The 24380-nt window shown below is 44.4% G+C and overlaps 1 protein-coding gene across 7 annotated transcripts in view; it reads right to left on the bottom strand.

The window, feature by feature from the left end:
* The window catches only part of FHOD3 (formin homology 2 domain containing 3), a 494140-nt gene that overhangs the window by 376993 nt on the left and 92767 nt on the right, over nucleotides 1-24380 (bottom strand). For 3 of the 7 annotated variants that reach the window (XM_082667780.1, XM_082667778.1, XM_082667776.1), the window contains exon 1: nucleotides 4033-4320. The exons of 3 other annotated variants lie outside the window; for them this stretch is intronic. Coding sequence is in view for 1 of the 4 variants with exons in the window: in XM_082667776.1 (XP_082523902.1) it covers nucleotides 4033-4060 (28 nt within the window). In the remaining 3 variants the exon portion in view is untranslated. Of the gene's footprint in view, nucleotides 1-4032; nucleotides 4321-4551; nucleotides 4583-24380 lie in introns of those variants that run through there. One more of the 7 variants, XM_082667779.1, reaches the window with a different exon arrangement.

Genomic DNA, 24380 nt, shown 5'->3' with positions numbered 1-24380 from the left:
TGCTGAAAACTAGGGCGTCTAAGTTATGTGACTGTGTTTCTAGGAGAAGTGCCGGTCTCTGGCTCCGGCCCTGCCCGTTGCTGGCTCGTCCATCATGCATCTCACTGAACAAGGTTCACCACGTGCCCAGGGTAGGCAGTGGCCCGGCCAGGCTCCAGTAACACCTCACCAGTGACATATGTCTGTGACATGCATTCCATGACGATGTGCCACCAGAACGATGAGAAAATGCTCATATCACACCTTCTTTTTTATATATTAGCTTTCTATGATCTTTTCACAGACTTCTGAACTTCACCAATATAGTTTAACCCTAATGTTATACAACAGTGATTTTTCTCTAATCAAAACAAAAAAATCCAAAATGATTGTGGCAAAAGGTATTCTGACTTTCATAAAACAATTTTAAGTGCAAATTCTTCTCTCTACCTTAAGTCTTGCTTCAGGGGGAATAAGTTCACCTGGGTAACTCTTCTCCAGAATCACACTGACTTTCACACGGGGAAAATGTCATGATAACCTAAGACATATTGATAGCTTTCCCAGCTGCTTAAGAATAAGTCTGATTTTACTCCTTGTCACCTGTCAATCACCCTGAGTTTAAATTATGTGCATTTAAGCAACACTTTTGTTTTTGTGTTAAGAATGATATCACCCTTTCCCCTTAGAGTTAGCCGTATTTCTATAAATTCGAGTTTAATTTTAAATACTAGAACTAAAGTAGTTTTTCATTTCTTGGTAAGTAGCTTTATCTCACATTGCTCTTCAATGTATATGTGAACATACACACGAAAGCCCTTGCCCTTGTACAGCCCTTGGTTCCTTTCTCCTTTTAAAAGCTAACAACTGCAGCATTCTACTGGACCACTCAGGCCAGGTTATGAAGATAAAGCCCTTGCCCTTGTACAAATTCCCTTATCACAGTTGTTCTAAAAGTACTAAAGAAAGGCCACTGGGCTGGAATAGCTTTTCTGCCCCTCCCCCACCATCCCCCTTAGGCAGTGGCTCTAAGCACTATTAACAATACCCCCTTGCCACACATGTAAGGTAGGGGTGGCGGGACTGTCCTGATTATAATTAGGCAGGCACAGAAGACACTTTATACAAAGGACTCAAATCCTACTCCACAGCTCCAGTGATCCATTGGTCACCCTGCAGATGGCTCACCAGGGAAGTCTCTATTTTAGGAGTGTGTGGATGGGGGTGAGAGAGGAGAGGACAAGGGAGCAGCCACTGCCTGCAGCAGGGGCTACTCAAAGGGAGAAAGTCAGCAGGCAGGCCAGATTTCCAGGCCCAAAACGGTGGCCATGTTTTTAGGATCAGAGGGAGGAGAGTGTCAAACAGCATTGGAATAAGAGCGCTCTCACTTTGAGAAGAGGAACCAAAATCTTGGTTCCTTTCTCCTTTTAAAAACTAACAACTGCAGCATTCTACTGGGCCACTCAGGCCAGATTATGAAGACAAATCCACAGGGATAACTACTCGGTTTTATGCTCCAAACATTTTAACTGTAGGCACTCTATATCATACTATAAAAAGCAAAAACAAAAAAAGCAAATAAGTATAGGAACCAAACAGGGAATAAGATGAAAAACCACTGAAAAATAAGAACAAGAAGGCAAGATCTTGGTGTGTTTTAAGAACTAGAATTCAGTGATTAAATATCGTTTAGGTTAGTTTCAAATATACAGAGATATGAAATCAATTGATTCCTCACTCAGGATCACATAACAATAAGTAAATGTTGCACTTTGATGAATTACATTATTTTAATAACTTCCTTTATAACAGATCCCAAATTATCAAAAGCACTTAAGATATAGAAGTGAAATTCAAAATATATTTATTAATTCATCAAAACATATGAGGACATGGTGCTGTAACTGCACATCAACAAACAAAAAATTAAGCTGAACCCCTACCTCACACCATATACAAAGACTAACTCAAAAAAGGATCAAAGACCTAAATACGAGAGGTAGAATGATAAAACTGGTAGAGGAAAACCTAGGTGTAAACCTTCATGAGTTTGGGTTAGGCAATGATACCTTACATATGACAGCAAAATCACAAGGAAAAAAAAAAAAACAGGTAAATTGGACTTCATCAAAATTTGAAATGTGGTACTTAGATGGTCATCAAGAAAGTGAAAAGGCAACACAGAGAGGGAAATATGTGCAAATCATAACCGATAAGGAACTTATATCCAGGATATATAAAGAACTCTTAAAACACAAGAATAAAAAAGCCAAATAACCCAATTTTTAAAATGCCTATGGATTTGAAAACCTTTTCTTCAAAAACAATAATGTCTAATAGGCACATGAAGAGATGCTCAACATCATTAACCACAAGGGAAATACAAATCAAAATCACAATGAGGTATCACTGACACCAGTAAAATGGCTATAATCAGAGACAGACAATAACAAATGTTAACAAGAATGTGGAAAAACTGAAACCCTCATACATTGCTGGTGGGAATGTAAAATGGTGCAGCTGCTTCGGAAAACAGTCTGGCAGTTTCTTAAAATGTTAAACACGGACTTACCATATGATCTAGCAATTCCAGTCTAGATATATACCCATGAGAAATGAAAACACATGTCCACACAAAAACCTGTACATGAATGTTCATAGAAGCATTATTCACAAGAGCCTAAAAGTGGAACCAGCTCAAATGTACATCAGCTGATGAATGGACAAACAAAATGTAGTATATCTATACAACGGAAAATTAGTCAACCACAAAAAGGAATGGAGTGCTGAATAAACCTTGAAAGCATTATGCTAAGTGAAAGAAGCCAGATACAAAGGCCACATACTGTACGATTCTATTTATAATGAAGTCGCCAGAATAGGCAAATCTACCGAGACAGAAAGTAGATGATTGGTTGCCAGGGCTGGGGAGGTTGAGGGGAAATGGAGGGGGACTATTAATGGGTGTGAAGTCTCTTTCGGTGATGAAATGTCATAAAATTGTGGTAATGGTTGCACAATCTGTCACTGTACTAAAAACTACTGAGACACTGAGTGAATTGTATAGTATGTGGGTTATAGCTCATAAGCCCCTTTTTTAAAAAAGAATATAAGAGGTCATACTTCTGGTAGGTTCACAGCACCATGGCCAGTGTGTAGGGGGTGCAGCCCCTGGGTAACGTCCCTTCCCTCTCTGATGGTGACTTTTCTCTTGAGCACTGTTGCTCTGACTGTTTTCTCCAACAGCAAAGAGTTGAACTGACAGAGGCCTTCTGGGAAGACAGGGCATTTCATTTTGAAGTCTTGGTAAGAATGGGATGATCCACCTTCCAAGCAGTGAGTGGTGCCTCTTCCTCAAGCTGCCACCACAGCTGCTGGAGTAGCCCCAGCTGGCCATACCAGCAGAGCTCTGGGACAAATACCAAAGTTTTGGCTTTTTCCAGCAGCCAAAAGTCTATGTTTAACAGTCAATGCTGGAGACTGAATACAAACTATGTCATCTTTAATCAATCACTCAATCAACATTTATTGAGCACCTACTGCATACCGAGCCCTGAAATGGACACAGTGCTTAGCATTGAGAGCACAAAGGTGAAAGACAAGTTCAAGGAGCACTGAGCCCAGTATAAGAGAAAGCAAGTCCAGAATAACACATGAGGGTAGCTGGGACACACATGTGGGGCACCCAGACCAGACCGATGAAATGAAGAAGGTCTGCTGGATGAGCAAGCACTGAGTTGAACAGTAAAAGACAACTGCAGCTAACCACCGAGGAAGGAGGGGAGCAGACATGATGCCAATGGCACAGATGGAGAGTCTGTAATCTGTGTTGTCAGCACTCCTCCTGCCTGTCTGGCATATCAAGGCTGCATCCTTCAGACTTCATTCCTCCACGCCTTAGAAAGCAGGGGCTAAAGGAGATGAGCTTACCCCTCAGCCACACTCGAGGAGAGGTTACTCCGTCACTGAAGCTCTGACCTGGCTGCGCAGCAAGAGGCTGTAAGCAGGGTCCCAGGAGCCCCTCCCAGCAACAACAATGACAGGTCAACTTACCTGCATTGTGACCACTTGTCTCAGTCATGTCTTGTACCCTTTTTACTTAGACAGCCGATTAGTGAGTCCCTTTAACAGCAGCCTGCCCTTTCCAAAGACATGATCCACCACACACTGTGGGCTTGGCTCCCGGGCTCTGGGCGGCCTCTGCCTTCCTCATGATGGACAACCCCCAGCCCTGGCCAGATCACTATATCTCTACCCTTGGCTCCTTCCTGACAACTCCTTGGCTGTGTTGGTGCCCATCCCTGGCTATCCAGCCCTCACTCCAGGTAAACACTGGCACTATATCCTGGGTGAGCCAACTCGTGTTGATCTTGAGCTCCATTCCCTGGTGATGCCGCCACCTCTGTCTGCCAAGAAGTCTCTGGAAGGTAACTTCCCACTCGGTGCCAACAGAGCTCCCTTGCCCGGGGCCCTTTATGCCTTTCACTCCTCTTTCTCAGCAACTCTCAGCTGCCCTGTAACACCTATCAGCCCTGCCCATACCACTCCCACCTAGAAGCATTAGGCTCTTACCTTCTCAAACAACCCTCTTTGGGCATGCAGGTCCACCCACTGGTGCACGTTCTGCCCCGCACATCCTGCCAACGGAGACTGAGTTTCACCAGGCTGACGTGGACATTATTCTTAGTGATCAAGACCATCTTTAAGATTCCTCATTTACATGCCCCAATTTTTGTACACCATTCAGCTTTTTCTTTTCCTCTACAGCTGACCATAATAATAAACAAGTAAATCCCCTGTTATTGATTTTTTTTTTAATTTTTACTTATTTATTTATTTTGGCTGGGCTGGGTCTTCACTGTGGCGTGCGGGCTTCTCTAGTTGCGGCGTGCAGGCTCTAGAGCGCAGGCTCAGTAGTTGCGGCGCGCGGGCTTAGCTGCAGTACGTGGGTTCTTAGTTCCCCGACCAGGGATGGAACCCAGGTCCCCTGCATGGGGAGTGCGGAGTCTTAACCACTGGACCGCCAGGGAAGTCTCCCTGTTATTGATTTTAAAGGTTAGTATATGGACAGGGCAGAGAATCACCCTGGAGAAGGGGTCATCAAGTGCAGCCCCAAGGGCTCTACAAAAGGCAGTCCTCAGGGCCACAGGGGCCCCTCTCCACAGGAATACCACCAGCCAAGGCCTCAAGCTGCACACCCTCCTCCAGTCCCAACATCATCTGCCTTACGTCTTTGTTCCCTAATAAGATATCTAGAGACAGCACCGTGCTGCTTAAAAAAATACTGACCTACGTGAAGTCAGACAGAGAAAGACAAATATCATATGATATCACGTAAATGTGGAATCTACAAAAATGACGCAAATGAACTTATTTACAAAACAAAAATAGACTCATAGACATAGAAATCAAAGGGGAAGGGAGTAAATTTATACCAAGGGCATAAATGAGGAGTTTGGGATTAACAGATACACACTCTGTACTATATATAAAATAGATAAACAAGGGCTGACTTACATAGCACAGGGAACTATACTCAATATCTTATAATAACCTATAATGGAAAAGAATCTGAAAAAGAATATATTGGGTTGGCCAAAAGGTTCGTTCGGGTTTTTCCACAACTTATGGGAAAACCCAAACGAACTTTTTGGCCAGCCCTATACATAAAGATAACTGAATCACTTTGCTGTACATCTGACACAAACACAACATTGTAAATCAACTATACTTCAATAAAAAATGTATATTTGACAATCACTGATCATATACCAGCCTCCACTCAGCATGCAACAACCCTACAAGATAAGTACTATTATCAACGGCTCACAGATGAGGACGCTGAAGGACAGAAGGGAAGTAGGATGTTCAAGCTCCCAGCCAAAAAGTGGCAGAGCGAGGTTTCAAATCCAGCCCATTTGACTGCAGAGTCCACGCTCTGAATCCTATTCTTCATTGGATGTGAATTAACGTAGGGAGTCTGCAAAGCTCAAAGCAGAATTTAGTGAAGCAGCCTAACTCATGGAAAGAACATGCCTTTGGAGTCCAACAGACCTCGATTCAAATTCCTGCTCTCCCACTTAAACCCGTGTCTTTGGCAGTCCATGAATCTCTTTAAGCCTCACTTTTTTTATCTGTAAAATGAGGATGATAACACCTATTTTGCAAGCCTGATAGACTTGAATTAAACTGAAATAATGAGCGTGAGGCTCCTAACACAGTGCAGATGTGTGACTAAAGCATCGTTATCGCTCGTGAGCTCAGACAACAGGGAGAACAGTAGTGGGGAAATGCAAAATTAGGGAGGATCAATGAACTGGTAGAGATTTGGAGCAAAAGGAGAATCTGTAAAGCAGTAATTCTTAATTTGGCTACACACTGGAATCACCCAGAAAGCCTTACAAAAGCAGGCCTGCCCTACATCTGCTTTTTCGAAAGCCTCCACGGGTGACTCTGGACCACGCTCCTGCACAACCGGGAAAGGGGAACAAGGACAGTCCTGGGAGGAGGAAGATGAGGCATGGGTAGAGAGGGGGAGGAAAACCAGAGGACAGCAGACCAATATCCTTATTGCTGTGTGATGCAGTCAGACTAGGCATTTACACCCATATCAATGCCCCTTGAGGCCCCACTATGTGCAAAGCCCTGGACTCGTACGTGACCTCATCCCTCAGCAGGACAGAAGCACGTGTGTTTAGTAAATGTTTACAGGTGAGTGAGTGGTGGGTAGATGCGTGGATGATGTGACAAACCCGGATGAGAACCTGCGGGTGGTCTGAGCACACCCAGTGAGGGTTCCAGGGGGACCACCATTAACATACAGCCTCCTGCCAACAGCCCTTCCTTTTTATGAACCCACGAAAGTGATTTATAGACTATTCGGACTTTTGAGCTCCCAGCCAGAGTACGCATCATGAACTCCAAAATTCCTTAATATCACTCCAAACATAAGACCACCCAGTCCCAGTGGGCAGCCGATCTCGGGTCAAAGGTAATCAGATCAAACTCATTCATTCCACGGTGAGAATGACTGATAGACTAGACAGGGCAGCCTTTCAAAAAGAAGAGTTCGCTAATCTGAATGTACCTCCTCTCCATGTCACACATAAGAGGTATCTGTATCCTTCTCTTACCTCCCATCCACTCTGAATCCTATGCCCGAGGGTCCCGACACAGACACGCTGCTCTCATCCTCACACGTGTCCAAGACTGTGTTTTCAGGCACATGTAGAAACCCTCTGAAAGGAAAACTCTTACAAAGGTGTAACGTGTAGCTCTCAAAAAAATGGGAATAATAAACGAGGCAGGAGGACTGGTGGGTTTGTGAGCTGTCCCACTAAGAGAGCCTAAAACCACATCTCTGCAGAAGGCCACCTGTCAGCAAGTCCATCTACAGTGGTGACGCCCACTAGACGCCATGTACAGAGGACGTGCGACCCTGCACCAGCCCATAAGCGTTCCGTGGAAGGCAGCATTCCTTTCCCACTGCCTCTAAGTGTGTTTGCAGGTGCCATCTTGCTTTAAAATCCAGACAAGAGGCCACAATATGAACTTAGAGCAGGTCAAAGTCCATCAAAGTCCCCACTTCTGAAATGAATTTGCCATCTGGCCATTATCAACTACTGTGCTTAGTTAGCAATGCTGGGCACAGACCCCTGCACAGCTGATCCAACTTCTGGAACCCACAGGCAAATCTGACACACCATGTTTTAAATAGCCTCGCTTCATTTAACCAACAAAGAGGGAAAATAATTATTATGCAATTCCCAGCATCCATGAACCTTACAGCCACAAACAGGAGTTATTCCTCCATGTGGACAAGAAGCACATCTGTTCCGTATTTTGACATGTTCACAGTCGTATAAAAATGTCCTCACAGGGCTTCCCTGGTGGTGCAGTGGTTGAGAGTCCGCCTGCCGATGCAGGGGACACGGGTTCGTGCCCCGGTCCGGGAAGATCCCACGTGACGCAGAGCGGCTGGGCCCGTGAGCCATGGCCGCTGAGCCTGCGTGTCCGGAGCCTGTGCTCCGCAACGGGAGAGGCCAGAGGCCACAACAGTGAGAGGCCCGCGTACCGCAAAAAAAAAAAAAAAAAAAAAAAGTCCTCACAGCTGGCTCCTTGGGAACCTTACGAAGATGTAATCTGTGCTCATCCTGAGTTCTATAAATATTGGTCATGGGCTTTATTCCTCTTTGGTTTTTGACTGTCCTATTTTCACCTTCATTTTATATATTCAAAAAATAATTAAGATGTCACACATCCAAATAATGTAGGCAAAACAATTAAAACTTTAAAATTTAAATTGCATCCTGGGAGCCCTGCATTTCATGCTTATCAGTTTTGCTCCTAGCATCACATCCCACCACCACCACCACCACCAAAGCAAGCAGAGAGGGCAAGAGAGAGGAACGTCTCCAGAGCTGTAAAAATATGTTTTGGTCTTTGAACTAAATTCCTCTGCAAATTAAAACATTTTTCCTTAAAATATAATCAGACAAAATGGTGGAATTTGAGCCTCCAGATCATTTCCATTTAACAACCCAGTGCTGTGGGTACTGTTCGGCCCATTTCACAGATGCACAAATGAAGGGCTGGAGAAACAGCTACTAAATGGGAGCATCAGGAACTAAACCCTAAACTTCCAACCCCCTGTCCATTTCTTGATCTGAGCTGATATGTTATAAATAATAAACAGCAATGACTTCACAAAAGCAAGAAAATGAAAAAGTATCAATGCGTTATCATTCAATAGTGCATTGATTTCACATCACAGTATTAATATATAAGTGATTTTATAATTCTAGTGATTGGTAACTGGAAGGACCAAAGAAATTCTACACAAAAGCTAGAAGCACTCACAGCCACGCTAGAAGAACAGCAAGGATGGCGCCCTCAGGTCTGGGAATGGAAGGGACAGCACTGTGAACACGTTAAGGACTCAGCTCGTCCTGTGGTCATGCCATCGGCACTCTGCTAGCTACTGTGATGGGTGCATGAGAATCCCAGGAGCTGACGACTTAGGCCTTGGTATCACTTAGAAACTTGGCAGAGATGCTGGATCTCAGGCCCCACCCCAGGCCCACCAAATCTATGTCCCGGGGTGATGCACAAGCACACTGAAGGCTGAGAAACTGCCCCTCAGGCATTTGGGACCTGGGGGTGTAGGGCCACATTACACACAACCCTCGTCCTTTTGACGTGTCAGCTGCCTTGCCAAGTCCTTCATGCTTCTATCTCATTTAATCCCTCCATCCACACTATAAGGTGGGCACTATGATCCCTGATTTACAGATGAGGAAGTGGAGACCTGGAGAGGTTAAGTGAGGCCACAGAGCAGCAAGAGGTCAGGGCCATGAACCAATGTCAGCCCCAGAGCCTGCTGCTTCCATTCCAGGAGGTACGTCACCAACACGCCCAGCAGACAACCCCTTAGCACCTGCCTGACTTGGGGCTGACTCTCCAGAGGGCTCAGCAGGATACAGGACAGCTCAGGAGGTGAGGGAGGCCTGGGCTGGGGTCCAGTACTGCCCAAACTTTCAAGAGGCAGCCTGGAGGTTGGGGGCCTTAAGTTTCTTAACCCAGGGAAGCTCAGTTTCTGCCTCGGTATGGAGGGGATAATGAAACCTCCCTCTAATGAGGCAGAAATGTGATCCCACAAGTCAAGCACTTAGTGCAGATGGAACACAGGGCAAGGGTTCGGCTGCAGTTACCCTGAGGGCACTGAGAATCACCTGGGGAAGCTTTTAAGGGACACCGAAGCCCAGACTGAGCCCCAAGAAGTCAGACCGCACTGGCCTGCAGTGGGGTCCAGGCACCAGTTCTTTCTAGAAATTGCTCGAGTATCCCAATCCAGTGACTATTCCTACCTTAAACTGACAGACACTGGGAAAACTCTGGAACAATTTACAAAGTGAATTATTTTAATGAAGGCTGTAATTATTTTGCTAATATCTTATTATGATTTATTATTTTTGTGTTTTTTACTAAACGCTCCAGTGTTTTTTATAACTAAGTGTGAAAATTCTGGGGTGTATCTTTTATTATAAAGATGAATAGTAAGGCCCCTGAATGATAATTCCCACGCTGAGAGCATGAATTTGTAAAAATGCCCTGGCACACACGAGGGCTTCTAATGTTCCAATCTCAGTAGGCAGCACAAAAGGAAGATGTGTCATTCATCTTGTAGATGACCTGAGATGTCTTTTTTTAAGGTGGGAAGAGAATCAGGGGGTTTCGTGAATGAATCAGGATTCTTCTTCCTACACCGACACACTCGTGGGCACGTGTCACCTTCAGTGATGTCCTACTCTATTCTGCCAGTCTTGTTCCAAAGGGTGGGTTGCAGAGAGGCTGCGGAGGACAGGACACAACCCTGGCCAGCCCCCGGAGGAAATAGGAGGAGGGCAGTCCCAGAGATGGCTCCCAGCACCCTCCACCTGCCCAGGGCTTTCCACTGAGCCAAGGCCTGCTCCAGCTCTGGCCTTGGAGGGCATCACCCAGCAGTTCATGAGGAACTCAGGAGCCTGCACCCTGCACCACCACAGCCCCTTCCCAACAAAACTGTCCTCACAGATTTTCACTTCATTGTCATGACTTAGCAAAGTCTAACCAAGGAGAACTTTCCTACCGCCTTGCCAGCTGGAGTTTCTGACTTGCGTCACTGTTGGCCACAGCTTCAGGCCAGGCCAACATGCCTCTCAGCAGATGTGAAACAAAAGATGTTGCCATGTGTAAACGGTGGGTTTTCTGCAGCTGATGAAAACTCACTGTGGTTCCAGTTTAGATACTCCGAAAAGTGGAATATATTTGGTAAGGCCTTAAAATTCGGAGAGTTATGAAATTCCACTCTGCACACAGCCATTTCCCCTTCAGACATAAAGGAAGGAGTTTCATAATGTCACCTCAAAGGAGAAGCAGTGAATGTCAGGGAAAGAGGATGGAACAAAGTTACGGAAAGGTGGACTCTAGTCTAGGCCTTGCTGGTTGCTAGCTGTGTGACCCTGGACAAGTCACCCTTCCTCTCTGGGGTACTTTCATATATATATATGGAGATACTGACCAAGATACTATCTGGATATTGATCAAGAGGAGCACTCAGGTTCTTTGCAGTCATCAAAGTTTATGGATCTTTACTCAGAAAGGCCTCTTGGCCGCCATGATGAAAGGAAGAGCAAGAGATGACTGGCCTTCTTCACCCCTGGAGCTCTGTCAGGTTTTCTGCTTTGAAAAACTAAAAGGCAAAGCCCTGCCAACTCGGTTCTTTTCTCCTACCCTGTGCCTGCCCCAGAGGCCCCTGCTCCCTGTCATCTTCTCCTCTTCTCAGAGCTAAAATGAACAATCACAACTTCAAAAGCACCATGTAAAAGATTCCCGCCTAAAGAAACCAATAGATTTTTTGTAATGAATGTTAAAAGAATATATCCAAGAGAACTGAAAACATATGTACGTTCACCTAAACACCTGTCCATGAATGTTCATAGCAGCATTAGTCCTAATAACCACAAAGGTGGAAACAACTCAAATGTCCATCAACTGAGGGATAGGTAAGCAAAATGTGCTAGAGCCATACAACGGAATAGTGTTCAACCACAAAAAGAAATCAAGTACTGATCCATGCTATAGCGTGGATGAAGCTTGAAAACAGTGTGCTAAGTGGAAGGAACCAGACACAAAAGGCCACATATCATATGATTCCATTTATATGAAATTTCCAGAAGAGGCAAATCCTAGAGACAACAAGTAGGTTAGTGGTTGCCAAGGACCCAGAGAGGGGAATGGAGAGTAACTGCTGTTGGGTATTTAGGGAGTTGATAAAAACGTTCTGGAATTAGATAGTGGGGATGGTTGCACAATTCTGTGAATATACTGAAAAAACAGGGAGAATACTAAATGCTTTTTACAGGAGGGGGTAGTTTTATGGTATGTGTATTATATCTCAATAAACTTGTCAAACATTGAGCATATGTACCTAGCTATGTGGGATGCTCGTGTAAAAATCTTCACGAGTCTGCTGGTAGCATCACTGAGGGAAACCTGCCCTGTCCCACAGCCTCCAGTCCCTATGAGACAGGCTGATCACACTGGGCTCCCCAAGCCAACGCCATCAAATACCTGAGTCATGTAGCTAATGAACCTCCCCCCTCACACCCATCTGCACCCCAGCTCCCAGCCTGCAGACCTGTGAGGGGAGAGAAGCTGGCCACATCTCCGTGAGCATCCTCTCCTGGGTGACTAACATATTTCTACACGTAAATCAATGAACTGGCCAAATGGGCGTTCAGGTTTGTTTAGCCAACTATGGCCAACCCGTGGTGCACCCCAGGTGAGGCTTCCTGCACAGATGCCTCATCCATAAAAGCTGAGGCCAGGTAAAGCTCCGCGCTCACAGGTTTCCAATACTTTTACTTCCTTAATTGCATCTGATCCTCACAAAAGCCCAGAGAGCATGGGATGTTGTTGTGTCCATTTTATAGACTATGAAACCGGCAATCAGAGAGATGCAATGACCCAACCAAAGTCACACACTAGTAGGAAGCAGTGCCCAGGGCAAGAACACCCAGCTCCTGGCCCCACGCTCTCCTGAAGACACCTGCCTGCCCCCCCTTCCCACGTTCTTGGCGGTTGAGAAAAACCGTGCAACACGTCGTCTGAAACGTCCTGTCTCCATAACTAGTACTCAGTGGCTCACCTCTGGAAGGAAGAGTCACCCAGCTGTCCCCCCAGAGCAAGAGGCCAGCCAAACTGCCACCTTCACATCTGAGACACAGAGACGGAAGCTTGTGGCCCTGACAGTTCCCTCTGGCTTTCCTCCCTAAAACGTCTTCACAATCCCTGTTCTTTTCTGACCATCTGATTCTGGGCTCTGTCCTCTCCTCCTCTGTCCATGAAGAAAAAAGAAGGACTCCATCTCAAAAGAGATGGCTGTAGGCACCCACTTCCTGGGCACATCTGGTGAATCCTCTGCCGCCCAGCCACCCTCACTGTCCCAGGGCCGGTGCTGTTCTCATCTCTGTGGACGAACTGGGTGAGAAGAGCACCTCCCCATGCCTGTCGCTTCCCCAGGCTGCAGGCCTGCTGCCTCAGTCTCACAGAGGCCTCCCTCTCAAATCAACCAGAGCGACACTTCTCCGACTTGAATGCGCTCACCATTCACCCAGAGATCTGGGTGGGGCCTGAGATGCTGCATTCTAACCACGTGACACTGATGCTGCCGGCCTGGAGACCACAGTTTGAGTAGCAAGGTCCTGGGGTCTCCACTAAAGAATTGGGGCTGGGGGAGACAGAAAGCAACCAACCAGATTTAAAAGAAAACTGTCCCTCCCATTTAGAAGGGAAGTGGGCAGGAACAGAGTTTCTATCTCTTCTTTGTATGATTCCACTTCCATGAGGAACCTAAGAGTCATCAAATTCATAGAGACAGAAAGGATATATAACTGATTCACTTTGTTATAAAGCAGAAACTAACACACCATTGTAAAGCAATTATACTCCAATAAAGATGTTAAAAAAATAAATAAAATAAAAATTAGTCTTCTATACAAAAAAAAAAAAAGAAAGGATAATGACGGTTGCCAGGGACTGGGGTGAGGGGAGGGAGAATGGGGAGTTATTGTTTCATTTGTACGCAGTTTCAGATTTACAAGATGAGAATCGTTCTAAGGATGGATGGTGGTGATAGGTGCACAACAATGTGAATGTATTTAATACCACTGAACTGTATACACTTAAAAATGGTCAAGATGGTAAATTTTATGTGGGTGTATTTTACCACAATTTTTTTAAAAAGCAGGGATTAAAGGGAGAAACAGTCAATAACTTGCTTGCAAACATGTGCGACTTGAAACCAGCTTGCAAACAAGCATGGCTTGAAGTGGAGGGAGGTATTTCAAAATACTGAAATTCTGAACAAGCGAAGGGAAAGATCAGGAAAGACAGGGCACAAGGGAAAATGACAAAACAGCAGAAACAATGGAGAAACTGAGAGCGAAGATGATGTATTCTTTTATTAGAGGTAAGTTGTCTACTTAAGAAAAAAAACGCCAAATTTTCTCTTGAAGATTCTGGGTGTTTCTGACCAAAGGGCTTCGTGTTGCCACTGAAGGACCTGAATAAAGGCCCCCTGCTCAAATGTTAACAGGACCTTAGTTACAGCGCAGCTTTAGCTGGGAGAAAATCAGATATGAGTAATGACAGTATTCAGAGCTTAGCATCTCTCCCAATTGAGCAGAACTTTTATTTTAACCTTTTGGAAAGCAGCAAATAATTTTGAAACGAGCAATGACAAGATCTGCTTCGAAAATAAAATAAGAAACCAAAAAATGTCTCCTATGAGTCTGAAGATTTTACTAAAAGGCAATTAACTTTAGCCTCAGTGATTTCACTTTACTTTCTTTTTGCAAAAGGCATATGGCCCCGCAGCACAACTACAAGGCGGTAACAGTTTCATTACAGGAGGTGAACACACAACTCCATGAAGTGCAGAGGAGGCTTCTTTCAGCCCACGTGGCATCACCTGGACCACATGGAAATCTGACTCCAAAACAAAGACCCGTTTAACACATAAAGAATATCCTAGGATTTCTCCATTTAACGATAATGAAAGTAAGGATTCAAAAATACAATGGTGGAAATTCATATCAAAACCACCACGAGATATCACCTCGCACCCACTGGAGTTACTGCTATCAAACCAAAATAAAAAATAACAATTGTTGGTGAGGATCTAGAGAAATTGGAACCTCATGCACTGTTGGTGAGAATGTAGAATGGTGCAGCCACAATGGAAAATAATATGGTGCTTCCTCAAGAAATTAAAAATAGAAGTACCATATGATCCAGCGACAACACTTCTGAATCTATAACCAAAACAACCGAAAGCAGGATCTCAAAGACACATGTGTTCACCAACGTTCACAGTAGCATTATTCACAACAGCCAACACACACATGATAGCAATGAGAAGGTGAGCCTGTTTATTAACCAAGTCACCAGAGACCATGTTGGCTCGTCACACTTCGTACAACAGTGAGCCCGATACAACTTTTCCCAACTCAACATCAGACTTGGATTCTGTCAAATTCTTTGACTCTAGTACGTCAGCAAACTTCAAAAACTCCCATGAGGACATCCCAGCTTCAGTATGAAAATGGAAAAGTCATCCCTCACTTGTCCCCATGGTACTTATGTTTTAAAGGCTATATGGATGTTTACCAGTCTAAATAGACAAAGTTAGGAAGCCAAGGAGCCCTTTAAATCCACAGTCATCACAGCTTGGATATTCTCAGGGGTCAACATTATTACCACATTTAAAAGACAGTGAACTCTAAAAGGCACCTGGAACAGTTCTTTACTCAAAAAGATAAAAAAGTTTTGGGAAGATGGAATTATGAAAATTTGTTTTAAAAATGGAATTAAAAAAAAAAAAAGACAGTGACTCAGGAAGTACGGCCAGAAAGGCAGAAAGAGGAGCCGTCTCTCCCCTCCCACCACGGCTGCCAAGAGATGAAAGATCTGCACTGACTGACAGTCCATCAGCGCCCTGAGATTTGTGCAAAAAGTTCAATTCATACCACTGAATTGTTTTAATTTGCAAAACAGCATAAATTTAATCCGAAAAATATGTGAGGATTAAAATCGCATTCAAAAATGTCCTTTTAACTTCTGACATGTTTATTCACTTTCTGTAAGTTTGTGTTCAAGCAAATAGAAGGAAAACTCTATTTGTTTCTGAGTTGCCTACCCCACCATTCACGCTCCCATTCTTTCTCAGGAAAAGAGCCCCAGTTTTACTTAGGGTGGCCCTGCAATCAGCTAAAAGAATTCATTTCCATGACTCTTTAGCAGCTATTGTAGCTACAGAACTAAATTCAGGGCAATCCAATGTAAGCAGAAACTTCCAGAAAGTCTCCTCAGACTCCCTCCTCTCTGCTGCCTAGAATACAGAAGTGATGACTGGCGCTCAAGCAGGCATTCTGGACAGGAGGGGATGTGCTAAGAATGACACAGCAACAAGAGACAGGGAACCACATCCCTGATGACCTTGGAACTACCGTACTAGCCCTGGAATGCAACCCCCAGTCTTCTTTTACACAATAGGAAAGGATCTACTATCTTTAAACCATTCACTATTGTTTTGGGGGGTTGGTTATACAACGTAAAACTGAATTTTAAGTAACAATTTTAAGGAAAATTTTTAAAAAAATCACCAGTGGAGAGAGGATTCCATGAAGATGGAGGTAGTAGCAGAGGCATACTTTTTGAATCTTCCAAAATCCCACATAAAAATAGAGAAACTAATGAGCTATGGATATATAGGTTCTCTCTGTATGACTCCTTATAACTGCATGCGAATCTGTAGTTAACTCAAAATATTTTTAATTTCTAAATACTATCTTAAAATAAAAATCAACCAGATAACAAAACAAAAACCTCATAAACAGCATTTACAATAAAATGACAAATGTCAAGTACAACTAGGTGAGAAAAAATTGCACAAACACTAAAACATAGGTGGATGAGGACAAACCACCACCTGCGTGGTATTGTCATCTGCTCGGCAGAAAATGGAGAGACGTGAGGTCAGAAGAACCCAAAATAGCTAACAGGTATTCACTGGAAAGTATGGCAGGCTGATTTGAGAATAGCAGCTGAAACTAAGAGGGGTATTGACCAATCCAACCCAAGGCAAGTCATGAGCCCACTGCTGGACTCAGAGACTGGAGCAGTGTAGTCCCTATGGACATTTAAAATTGGTCCCCAGGGCATCCTTCCAGGATAGGAGTGACTGCTGGGAGTGGAATCAAAATTGAGCAAGATAGGAACAATAATACAAAGGAAGGTGATGGTCCAATTAAAAATGAGAGATAGAAACAGAGCCCAGAAATCTCAGAATGTAACCAGCCATTTCTCTGAACACTATATTAAAATAGACGAGGAAGCTCTGTGAAGTTAGAAAACACATCTGAAACAAACCTCCTTCTAAAAGTTCAGGAAAACTAATTTCACATAAAAATGAGCAACATAAATGTATAAAGGTCAAATTGCATGCAGAGTTATTATAGGGAAAAAGTGAATAAGGAGCTGAATAACATCTTTATAGACAATGAAAGTGTGCCAGAAAGACATATCTAAAGAACAAATCAAATTTGTAACCTACTTTTTAAAAAATGTGATAAAAGATGTAGAGAAATGATATAAGATAAGAAAGAACAATATAAATCAGAATTAGGAAAACTTAGAAATGAAATTATAGAACTCAGATACTTGAAAGAAAAGAAAATCACTAATCTTCAGATACGGCTATTAAACTAGAAGAAACACAAGAGCAAATAAATACAACAGCTAATCCTTTAAGATATGTGGAAAGTTAAATGGAGATTTTTTTAATTCAAAAAGAAAAGAAGAAAATGATTCAAAAGAAAGTAAATGACTAAAGGTAGGCAAAGAAGCTCTAACACACAGAGAATAGGAGTCCCTGAAGAAGACAAGCAAAACAAGGGAACAGAACTAATATTGAAAACTATAATACAAGAAAACTTTCCTAAAATTAAAAAAGTATATGTATTTGAAAATACATATTGAAAGAACACACAATGTACCTGAGAATACTGGCCCAGAATGACCTACCCCAAGACACAGTCTAATTGTGGAACTTTACAGAAGAAAGAAAAAAAATCCTTTGGGAGTCTAAGCAAAAAAAGTGACATGTAAGGGAAAGAAAAGTGGATCATCACCAGACTTTTCAAAAGTAACACCTTATATAGAAGGAAATGGAGTAACAAGGAAAGAAAATGTGAGCCGAGGACATTATATACAGCAAAAAATTTAAGTATAAATGTACCAATAAACTGTTAACAACGTGCAAAACCCCAAAGCTTTTTCTAAAGAATCTACTAGAATGAGGGTCCTCAAATTTTTTTCTCCAACTCCTTACACTCTTCAAATTACGGAGGCGCCCAAGGAGCTTCGTTTATGTGGGTGATAGCCACATAATTTACCTTTTAGAAATTAAAACAGAAAATTTTTAATGTTTTATTAATTAGTCAAAAATAACAAACCCACTAAATGCTAACATAAATAACATTTTAGGAAAAATAACTGTCTTCCTAAATAAAAATAATTTAGAGAAGAGTAGCATTGTTTTCATCTTTGTAAATCTCTTTACTATCTCTCCTAATACAAAACAGCCTGACTCACCTGTCTCTTAATGCATTCAATCTGTTATGATATCACAAATCACATAGTTTCTAGATAACTCCACTCTGCACCCGTGAGAGACAGAGAGTGGTGGAAAAAGGGGGAAATAACATTTTGGAATTATCATGAAAACAGTTTTGACCTCAAGGACTCCCTAACTGGAGAATGAGCTGCAGACATACAAAATGACACAAAATGAATATAAGGATTGATGGTGAACTTTAAACATGAAGGTACCTGTAGAGTAAACGAGGGCTAAAATGAAGAGAGGAGCTAAACATTCTGACACTTTAGATACTGATATAAAAAATGAAGAGAACAAATGCAAAAAGAAAATCTTGAGTCTTCTCAGTAATTATACTGCTGAGTCTTGTTATTCTGATACTTCTGCAAGTGTGACATAAAGTAAATGGGTAAAAATGGGCTATTCTATCCATTCCTGATATGAGTGTAGCATCAGAGGCAACCCTACACTCATAACCCAACTCTTCCATCTCATGTGCCTCCAGTACCTTCTATCTAAGCAAGGTAACTTGTCCTTATTCTAGTCTGAACATGCCCAGAACTGAATACACAGACCATTTCTCCAAATCAGCTGCTCTTCCCAGTTCCTATGTTTCTTTTAGGGTTAGTTGTCCTCCCACCGTGCGGGGCTGGAAACTGCTGGATTTCGCCTGATTGGCTTTCTCTCCAGGTGAGCAAAAATACTCATAAAGAACATTGTCTGAACTGCCTCCAGATAGCCATTCAAAGTTTATGGGTCCTCTCACTCAACAATTCACTATCAGTGCATGGATTGGGGAGGGGCCAGTTAAATAAATCACTGTATCACCAGTCGAGCACTACATGTGCATCTGTAGGTGTGCTCATACTTGCTCACTCACACTTAGACCATCCCTGGAAAGATATACAAGAAATTGATGACACTGACAAGCTAAGCCAGGGTGACCAGGCAGGGTTGGGAGGGGACTGTTCACTCTTTGTGCCTTTTAATTTTCAAATTGTTTTATTACCTATTCAAAAGGATAAAATTACAGTTTCATTGCTAAATCAAGCCAATTTATTAAATGCGAATGACCCTGTACAGATAAAGACTTAGTTGATAATTCTAGGGAAACTCAGTTTATAAATACAAACCAATTAAAAGACAGAACCAGCTTTTAGTAGCTGGAAAAAAACAAAGTACGTGGATTCCTCTTCATCAAAACCCCAAGCCAGCCATCTGCCCAGACAGGCAGTAATTCTCGCCTGATAAAAATCCCCTGCCATATCCCATGCTGGAGACGGATGGATAATTGGTCACATCTATTCACTCTTCCTCTTGCTTCTCTGAGCCCTGCTTGGGTCTCTTCAAACCAAAGTGTGAGCTTGGTTCTCTGCAGAATTCAGCCTACACGAACGTCACCGAAACACATCCGTGCACCAGTATATCCCCTACAGCTCTTAGGGACCCTGGAAGAAACCAGAACCCAGACCTGCCATGCTCCATGGGCACCAGCTGAGCCTCAGAAAGGGTTTGGTAAAAACAGAAATGATATCATTCAGGCATCAATGAGGCAGGATTTTAAAAGGGGCCTCCATTTTTCCAAGGAGGCTCAATATAAGAAATACCCATTTTAATAAAATTTGGGTGGGTTTTTAAAACCTATAGCTACAAACATATTCTGTGCCTTTGTATGATGATCTAAATAAATCAGAGCCAAAATATTGGTTTCTTCCTCCAGACTATCTCAAAGGGATACCCCAAACAAAGAAAAACATCTGGGTTCTAAGGCAGTGGTCTCCCTTTACAACTAAACCACCAGGAGGTTTAATGACCAGCTGCAGTACCTAACTCATCCCAGATGCCTGGGACCATCTATTTCTTTGTTCCTTATAATCTTTCATGATCCATATTTATTTGATATACTGTTTTGTGTCGTTTTAATACTATATACCACTTCCAATCATTTTGGGAATCAGGAAAATGTCCAACAATATTCACTTAATCACGGGGTCAGGGCCAACCACGGCTTCCGCCAATCACACTTCACACACAATTATAACCCAGAGCCCCTCTCCACCACCAAGCCCCCCTCCAGTGCTTTGGTAGTGGGGGAAGCTGGTCAGCGACACCAGCCTCCTCTCCTCCACCCTGACCTCTTGGCTCTTCCCCAATTCATCCTATGTACCATTTCCAGAATATTCTTCCCCAAATCCTATTCCCATCATATTACTCCCCAGCTCAAAATCTGATTTCAGTGATTCTCTTATTTTCTACTTAGTAAGGTAAAAATCTCATTGTCTCTTTGTAAAGACTGTCTATGCAAAGACTTTATTAATAATCTTTATCTGGGCAGCACAATATTTAAATTGCTATTATCGTGTTTGAAACTAACAATGAACCCATGAAGCAGGTGGCATCCTCCCTAGTCGACAGCTCAGAAAACCCAGGTATTGGGCTTCCCTGGTGGTGCAGTGGTTAAGAGTCCGCCTGCCGGTGCAGGAGACGCGGCTTCGAGCCCTGGTCCGGGAGGATCCCACATGCCGCGGAGCAACTCAGTCCGTGGGCCACGGCTGCTGAGCCTGCGCTCTAGAGCCCGCGAGCCACTACTACTGGAGCCTGAGTGCCTGGAGCCCGTGCTCCGCAACAAGGGAAGCCACCGCAATGAGAAGCCCACGTACCGCAACGAGGAGCGGCCCTCGCTCACCGCAAGTAAAGAAAGCCCCTGCGCAGCAATGAAGACCCAACGCAGCCAAAAATAAATAAATTAATTAAAAAAAAAAAAAGAAAACCCAGGTATTTCATACCCACCCCACCCCTACCCACGTTGTTTCCTGCCCTGGTCTTCTGTCCAGGTAGGTAGGGTTCTCTCTCCTCCTGCTCTCGCCCAACTGCGCGTCTTTTCTCCAGGAGCTCCCTCAGCCCCTCCATGTTACCTGCTTAAACCCTTCCAGGCGTTGACCAAGCCACTCACCTCCCAAGACCAATTTCTTGACTAATTGGACCATAGGACCAATCTCCTATGACCAATTTCTCTGTAGACCCCAGGCCTGTGAATCCAGATAGATTAGCTCTCTGCCCTCACGTGGGATCCCATCAGAACCCAGTTAGGAGCGAGGAGTAGGCCCAGTTAGTACAATTTAAGAGGAAGCCTTCTGGCCCCATCAAAACACCCATTTTCTGAAACTTCTTAGAAAGCAAGGGTCATCTTCACTCACCTTTGCATTCTCTGGGTCTAACACAGTACCAGGCACACAACGTGGGCTCCTGACTTACTAGCTTCCTGAAGGAACGAGTCACCAGTTGTCCTGGTGCGGATCAGTCTATCAGACTCCTCTCAACACCAGTTGCGGTGGGCATGACCTAGGCTCCTGAGCACGGCGGTGGCTCTCCTGGGGGCACCTCCTGAGCCGTGGTTCTCAACTGGAGCCAGTTCTGCTCCCCAAGGGACATTTGGCAATGTCTGCAGTCATTTTTCGCTGTCACAGCTAGGGGGGTTGCTACTGGCATCTAGTGGGTAAAGGCCAGAGATACCAGTAAACATCCTATAACGCACAGGATGACCCATAACAAATAAGTATCTGGCTCAAAATGTCAACGCTACCGAGGCGGAAAAATCCTGCTATAGAGGGAACAAAACATTGACAGAGAAAGTGCCCAGAAGACCTAGGCCCTCCAGAAGAATTAATTGAAACATCACATTAGTCGCCAGATGCAGATCCATCGTAAATGCTTTCAACATGACATTTTGCATGATTTAAAATTAAGCAGCACAGGCTTCTGCCCCGCAGCCATCCCAGAAGCATGTGGTGGGCACGGCAGACACTCCGGAATGACCACATCACAAAGTACAAGAGCTGGCTGCCGCATCTCTGCCTACTAATTTTAATCTCTCTTTCTCAAAGGTCATGAATATTTTCGGACCTCTTAGCACATGCATATTGTGGGCAGACTTGATCTCTGCTGCTTCCAGTTGACAAAGCACTTCATTTGCCAGCACCCCGAGCTGAGTTTACAGGCTTAACTCTGTCCCTGTCACTCTCCAAGGGACTTTTTTTAGTCCATTATCCTAATTGGCAAATGATACGTAAGTGCCAGAAAGCTATGTGTCCGTAATTATATTTATAATGAAAGCTTAATCTCCAAAAGAAACAGTAATTCATTAAAACCTCCCTTCCCATCTGCCGTTACAGGAGCCAAAAGAGAAAGAATCGGCTTCAAAGTGAGGTACAAATTAGCTGCCGTAGCATGAAACGCAGACAAAGCCAGACAAAGAGAAGCAAGAGATGCATCCTGCCTGGTCACTGCATCTTATCAGCACTTCAGGGAAACTCCAGAGGGATTCGGGAAGAAAAGGCAGATGACTCCATGGCCTGATATTGCAGCTGGACTCTCACCATGATCCCAAACTCCACTCCCTTATTATTCATACGGCTAGATGAAGACCACCGTGTGCCTTGCGGCCGTGCATTGTGCTGGGGAAGCTGATCACAGCTGCCCCGTCATGCTTACAAAGCGCCAACTGTGTGCCAGATGGGGTTCTAAACCCCTGCTGTGGAACAACTCACCTAACCGCCAACAACCCTAGGACGGTCTCATTTTAACAGGTGAGAAAAGGGGCAGGGAGAAGTCGCTTGTCCAAGGTCACACAGCCTTTCAGTGGTGGAGCCAGGGTGTGAACCAGGTGAACTAGGGCAAGTCCAGCATCCCCGCAGCAGGACAACCAGCACTCACCACAGGCCAGGGGCCATGACAGTATTGACGTGCCCCATCTCACCTGTCAGGGACACGGAGGGCCAAGCGTCATCTTCCCTGTGGCGGGACACGTGAGCAGAGCCTGAAAGTCTGAGTAGGAATCAACAAAGGCAGACGCAGACCTGGAGTGGTGGGCCACAAGGCCTGCCTGGGAAGCCCCGCGGCCAGTCCTCCTGCGGAGCCCAGACCCCCAACCCACCTGTCAGGTAGGTGCACACAGTGACGACCACCCCCCTACAAGACAGTCACCTGAGGCCTGGGGAGTTGAAATGACCTGCCCAAGGTCACACTGCTGAGTGGTGGAACCAGGCCTCAACCTGGGCACGTGTGCTACAAAGCTCTTGCTCTCAGAACTTCCAAAGACCCAGGACAGGCCACCCTGGGGCACTCCCCTGTGGCTGAGGCCCTGAACTTGCCTGAACTCCAATTCCCTGAGTTCGCCACTGTCCACAGCACCTCCTTTAGAACCTTCTGTTGTAAATAAGCTTCCTGGGAAAGGCTGCCCTGACCTGGTTGAGGGAACCACGTGGACTACAGGATAATGCCCAGGTACCCACGAGCACTCCGTCAGGTGCAGGGATTCTAGCCCTTGTGTAGGATGAGGCCCAATCTTTGGCCAAATAGCTTCTCTTCACTTGTCCATGATTCTTCCCCCTTAGTGGGTACACTCTGCCCTCATGCACCCAGTGCCTCTATGGTCCTCAAAACCTACTCCACAGAAAGGCCCTGAACCTCGGAACACTGCAGGCCTACACCTGGCAACAGTGAGGCATCCCCTCCCGGAAGTGCTGGTGGCATCATCGTGTGAAACCAGGCCTTAGGCTCACGGAAAGATGCTCCAACATCAGAAACGGAGCCCTGACTGATCACTACAAGTTCCGGGCTCTCTGCCCTCGAATTCCTAAGTTCCCAATGCACAGGCAACAATTAGTTACAGGTGAACATTCACGGACCTTCGTTCATGCCCAAGAGGAAAGAAAGCTAAGGCAGTGCCATTCCCTGTCCACAGAAGTGGACTCTTGATCTGTCCACGTTGGTTGCATTCATGAATGACACATGATTGGTCCATATGGTCCAGTGGTTATTTCCCCCCAAATTTGGCAATCTCTCCATAAATTCTATTACACAATTACGCCAGGTACCAGGGTTTATTAGTTTACTAACTTCCTTCTTCCCCCTCAGAATGCTCTGAGTGGAGAGTCATGCCAGACATCACAGAACCACTGTCACCAGTGAACGTGTGTCCTCTGCTACATCAGTCACTCACAAAGGGACTTTTCTCAAGCAAATATGCTGCAAATCTCAAAACCATGTCTTGTTCATACCTTGATACACCAAGCTGCAGAGGCCCGAGTGTGATGGGCTAAACTGCTTTTTTACATTATTCAGACAAGTGTTAACTGAAAATATCAAGGGTATGTAGGATGTGCTCCCAGAAAATCACAACAGGCAGGACTCGGCACAGCGG

Source organism: Grampus griseus (genome assembly GCF_964374135.1).
Source record: "Grampus griseus genome assembly, chromosome: 12".
In the NCBI taxonomy this organism is placed as follows: Eukaryota; Metazoa; Chordata; class Mammalia; order Artiodactyla; family Delphinidae; genus Grampus; species Grampus griseus.
This window is presented reverse-complemented; position numbering and strand designations above follow the sequence as displayed.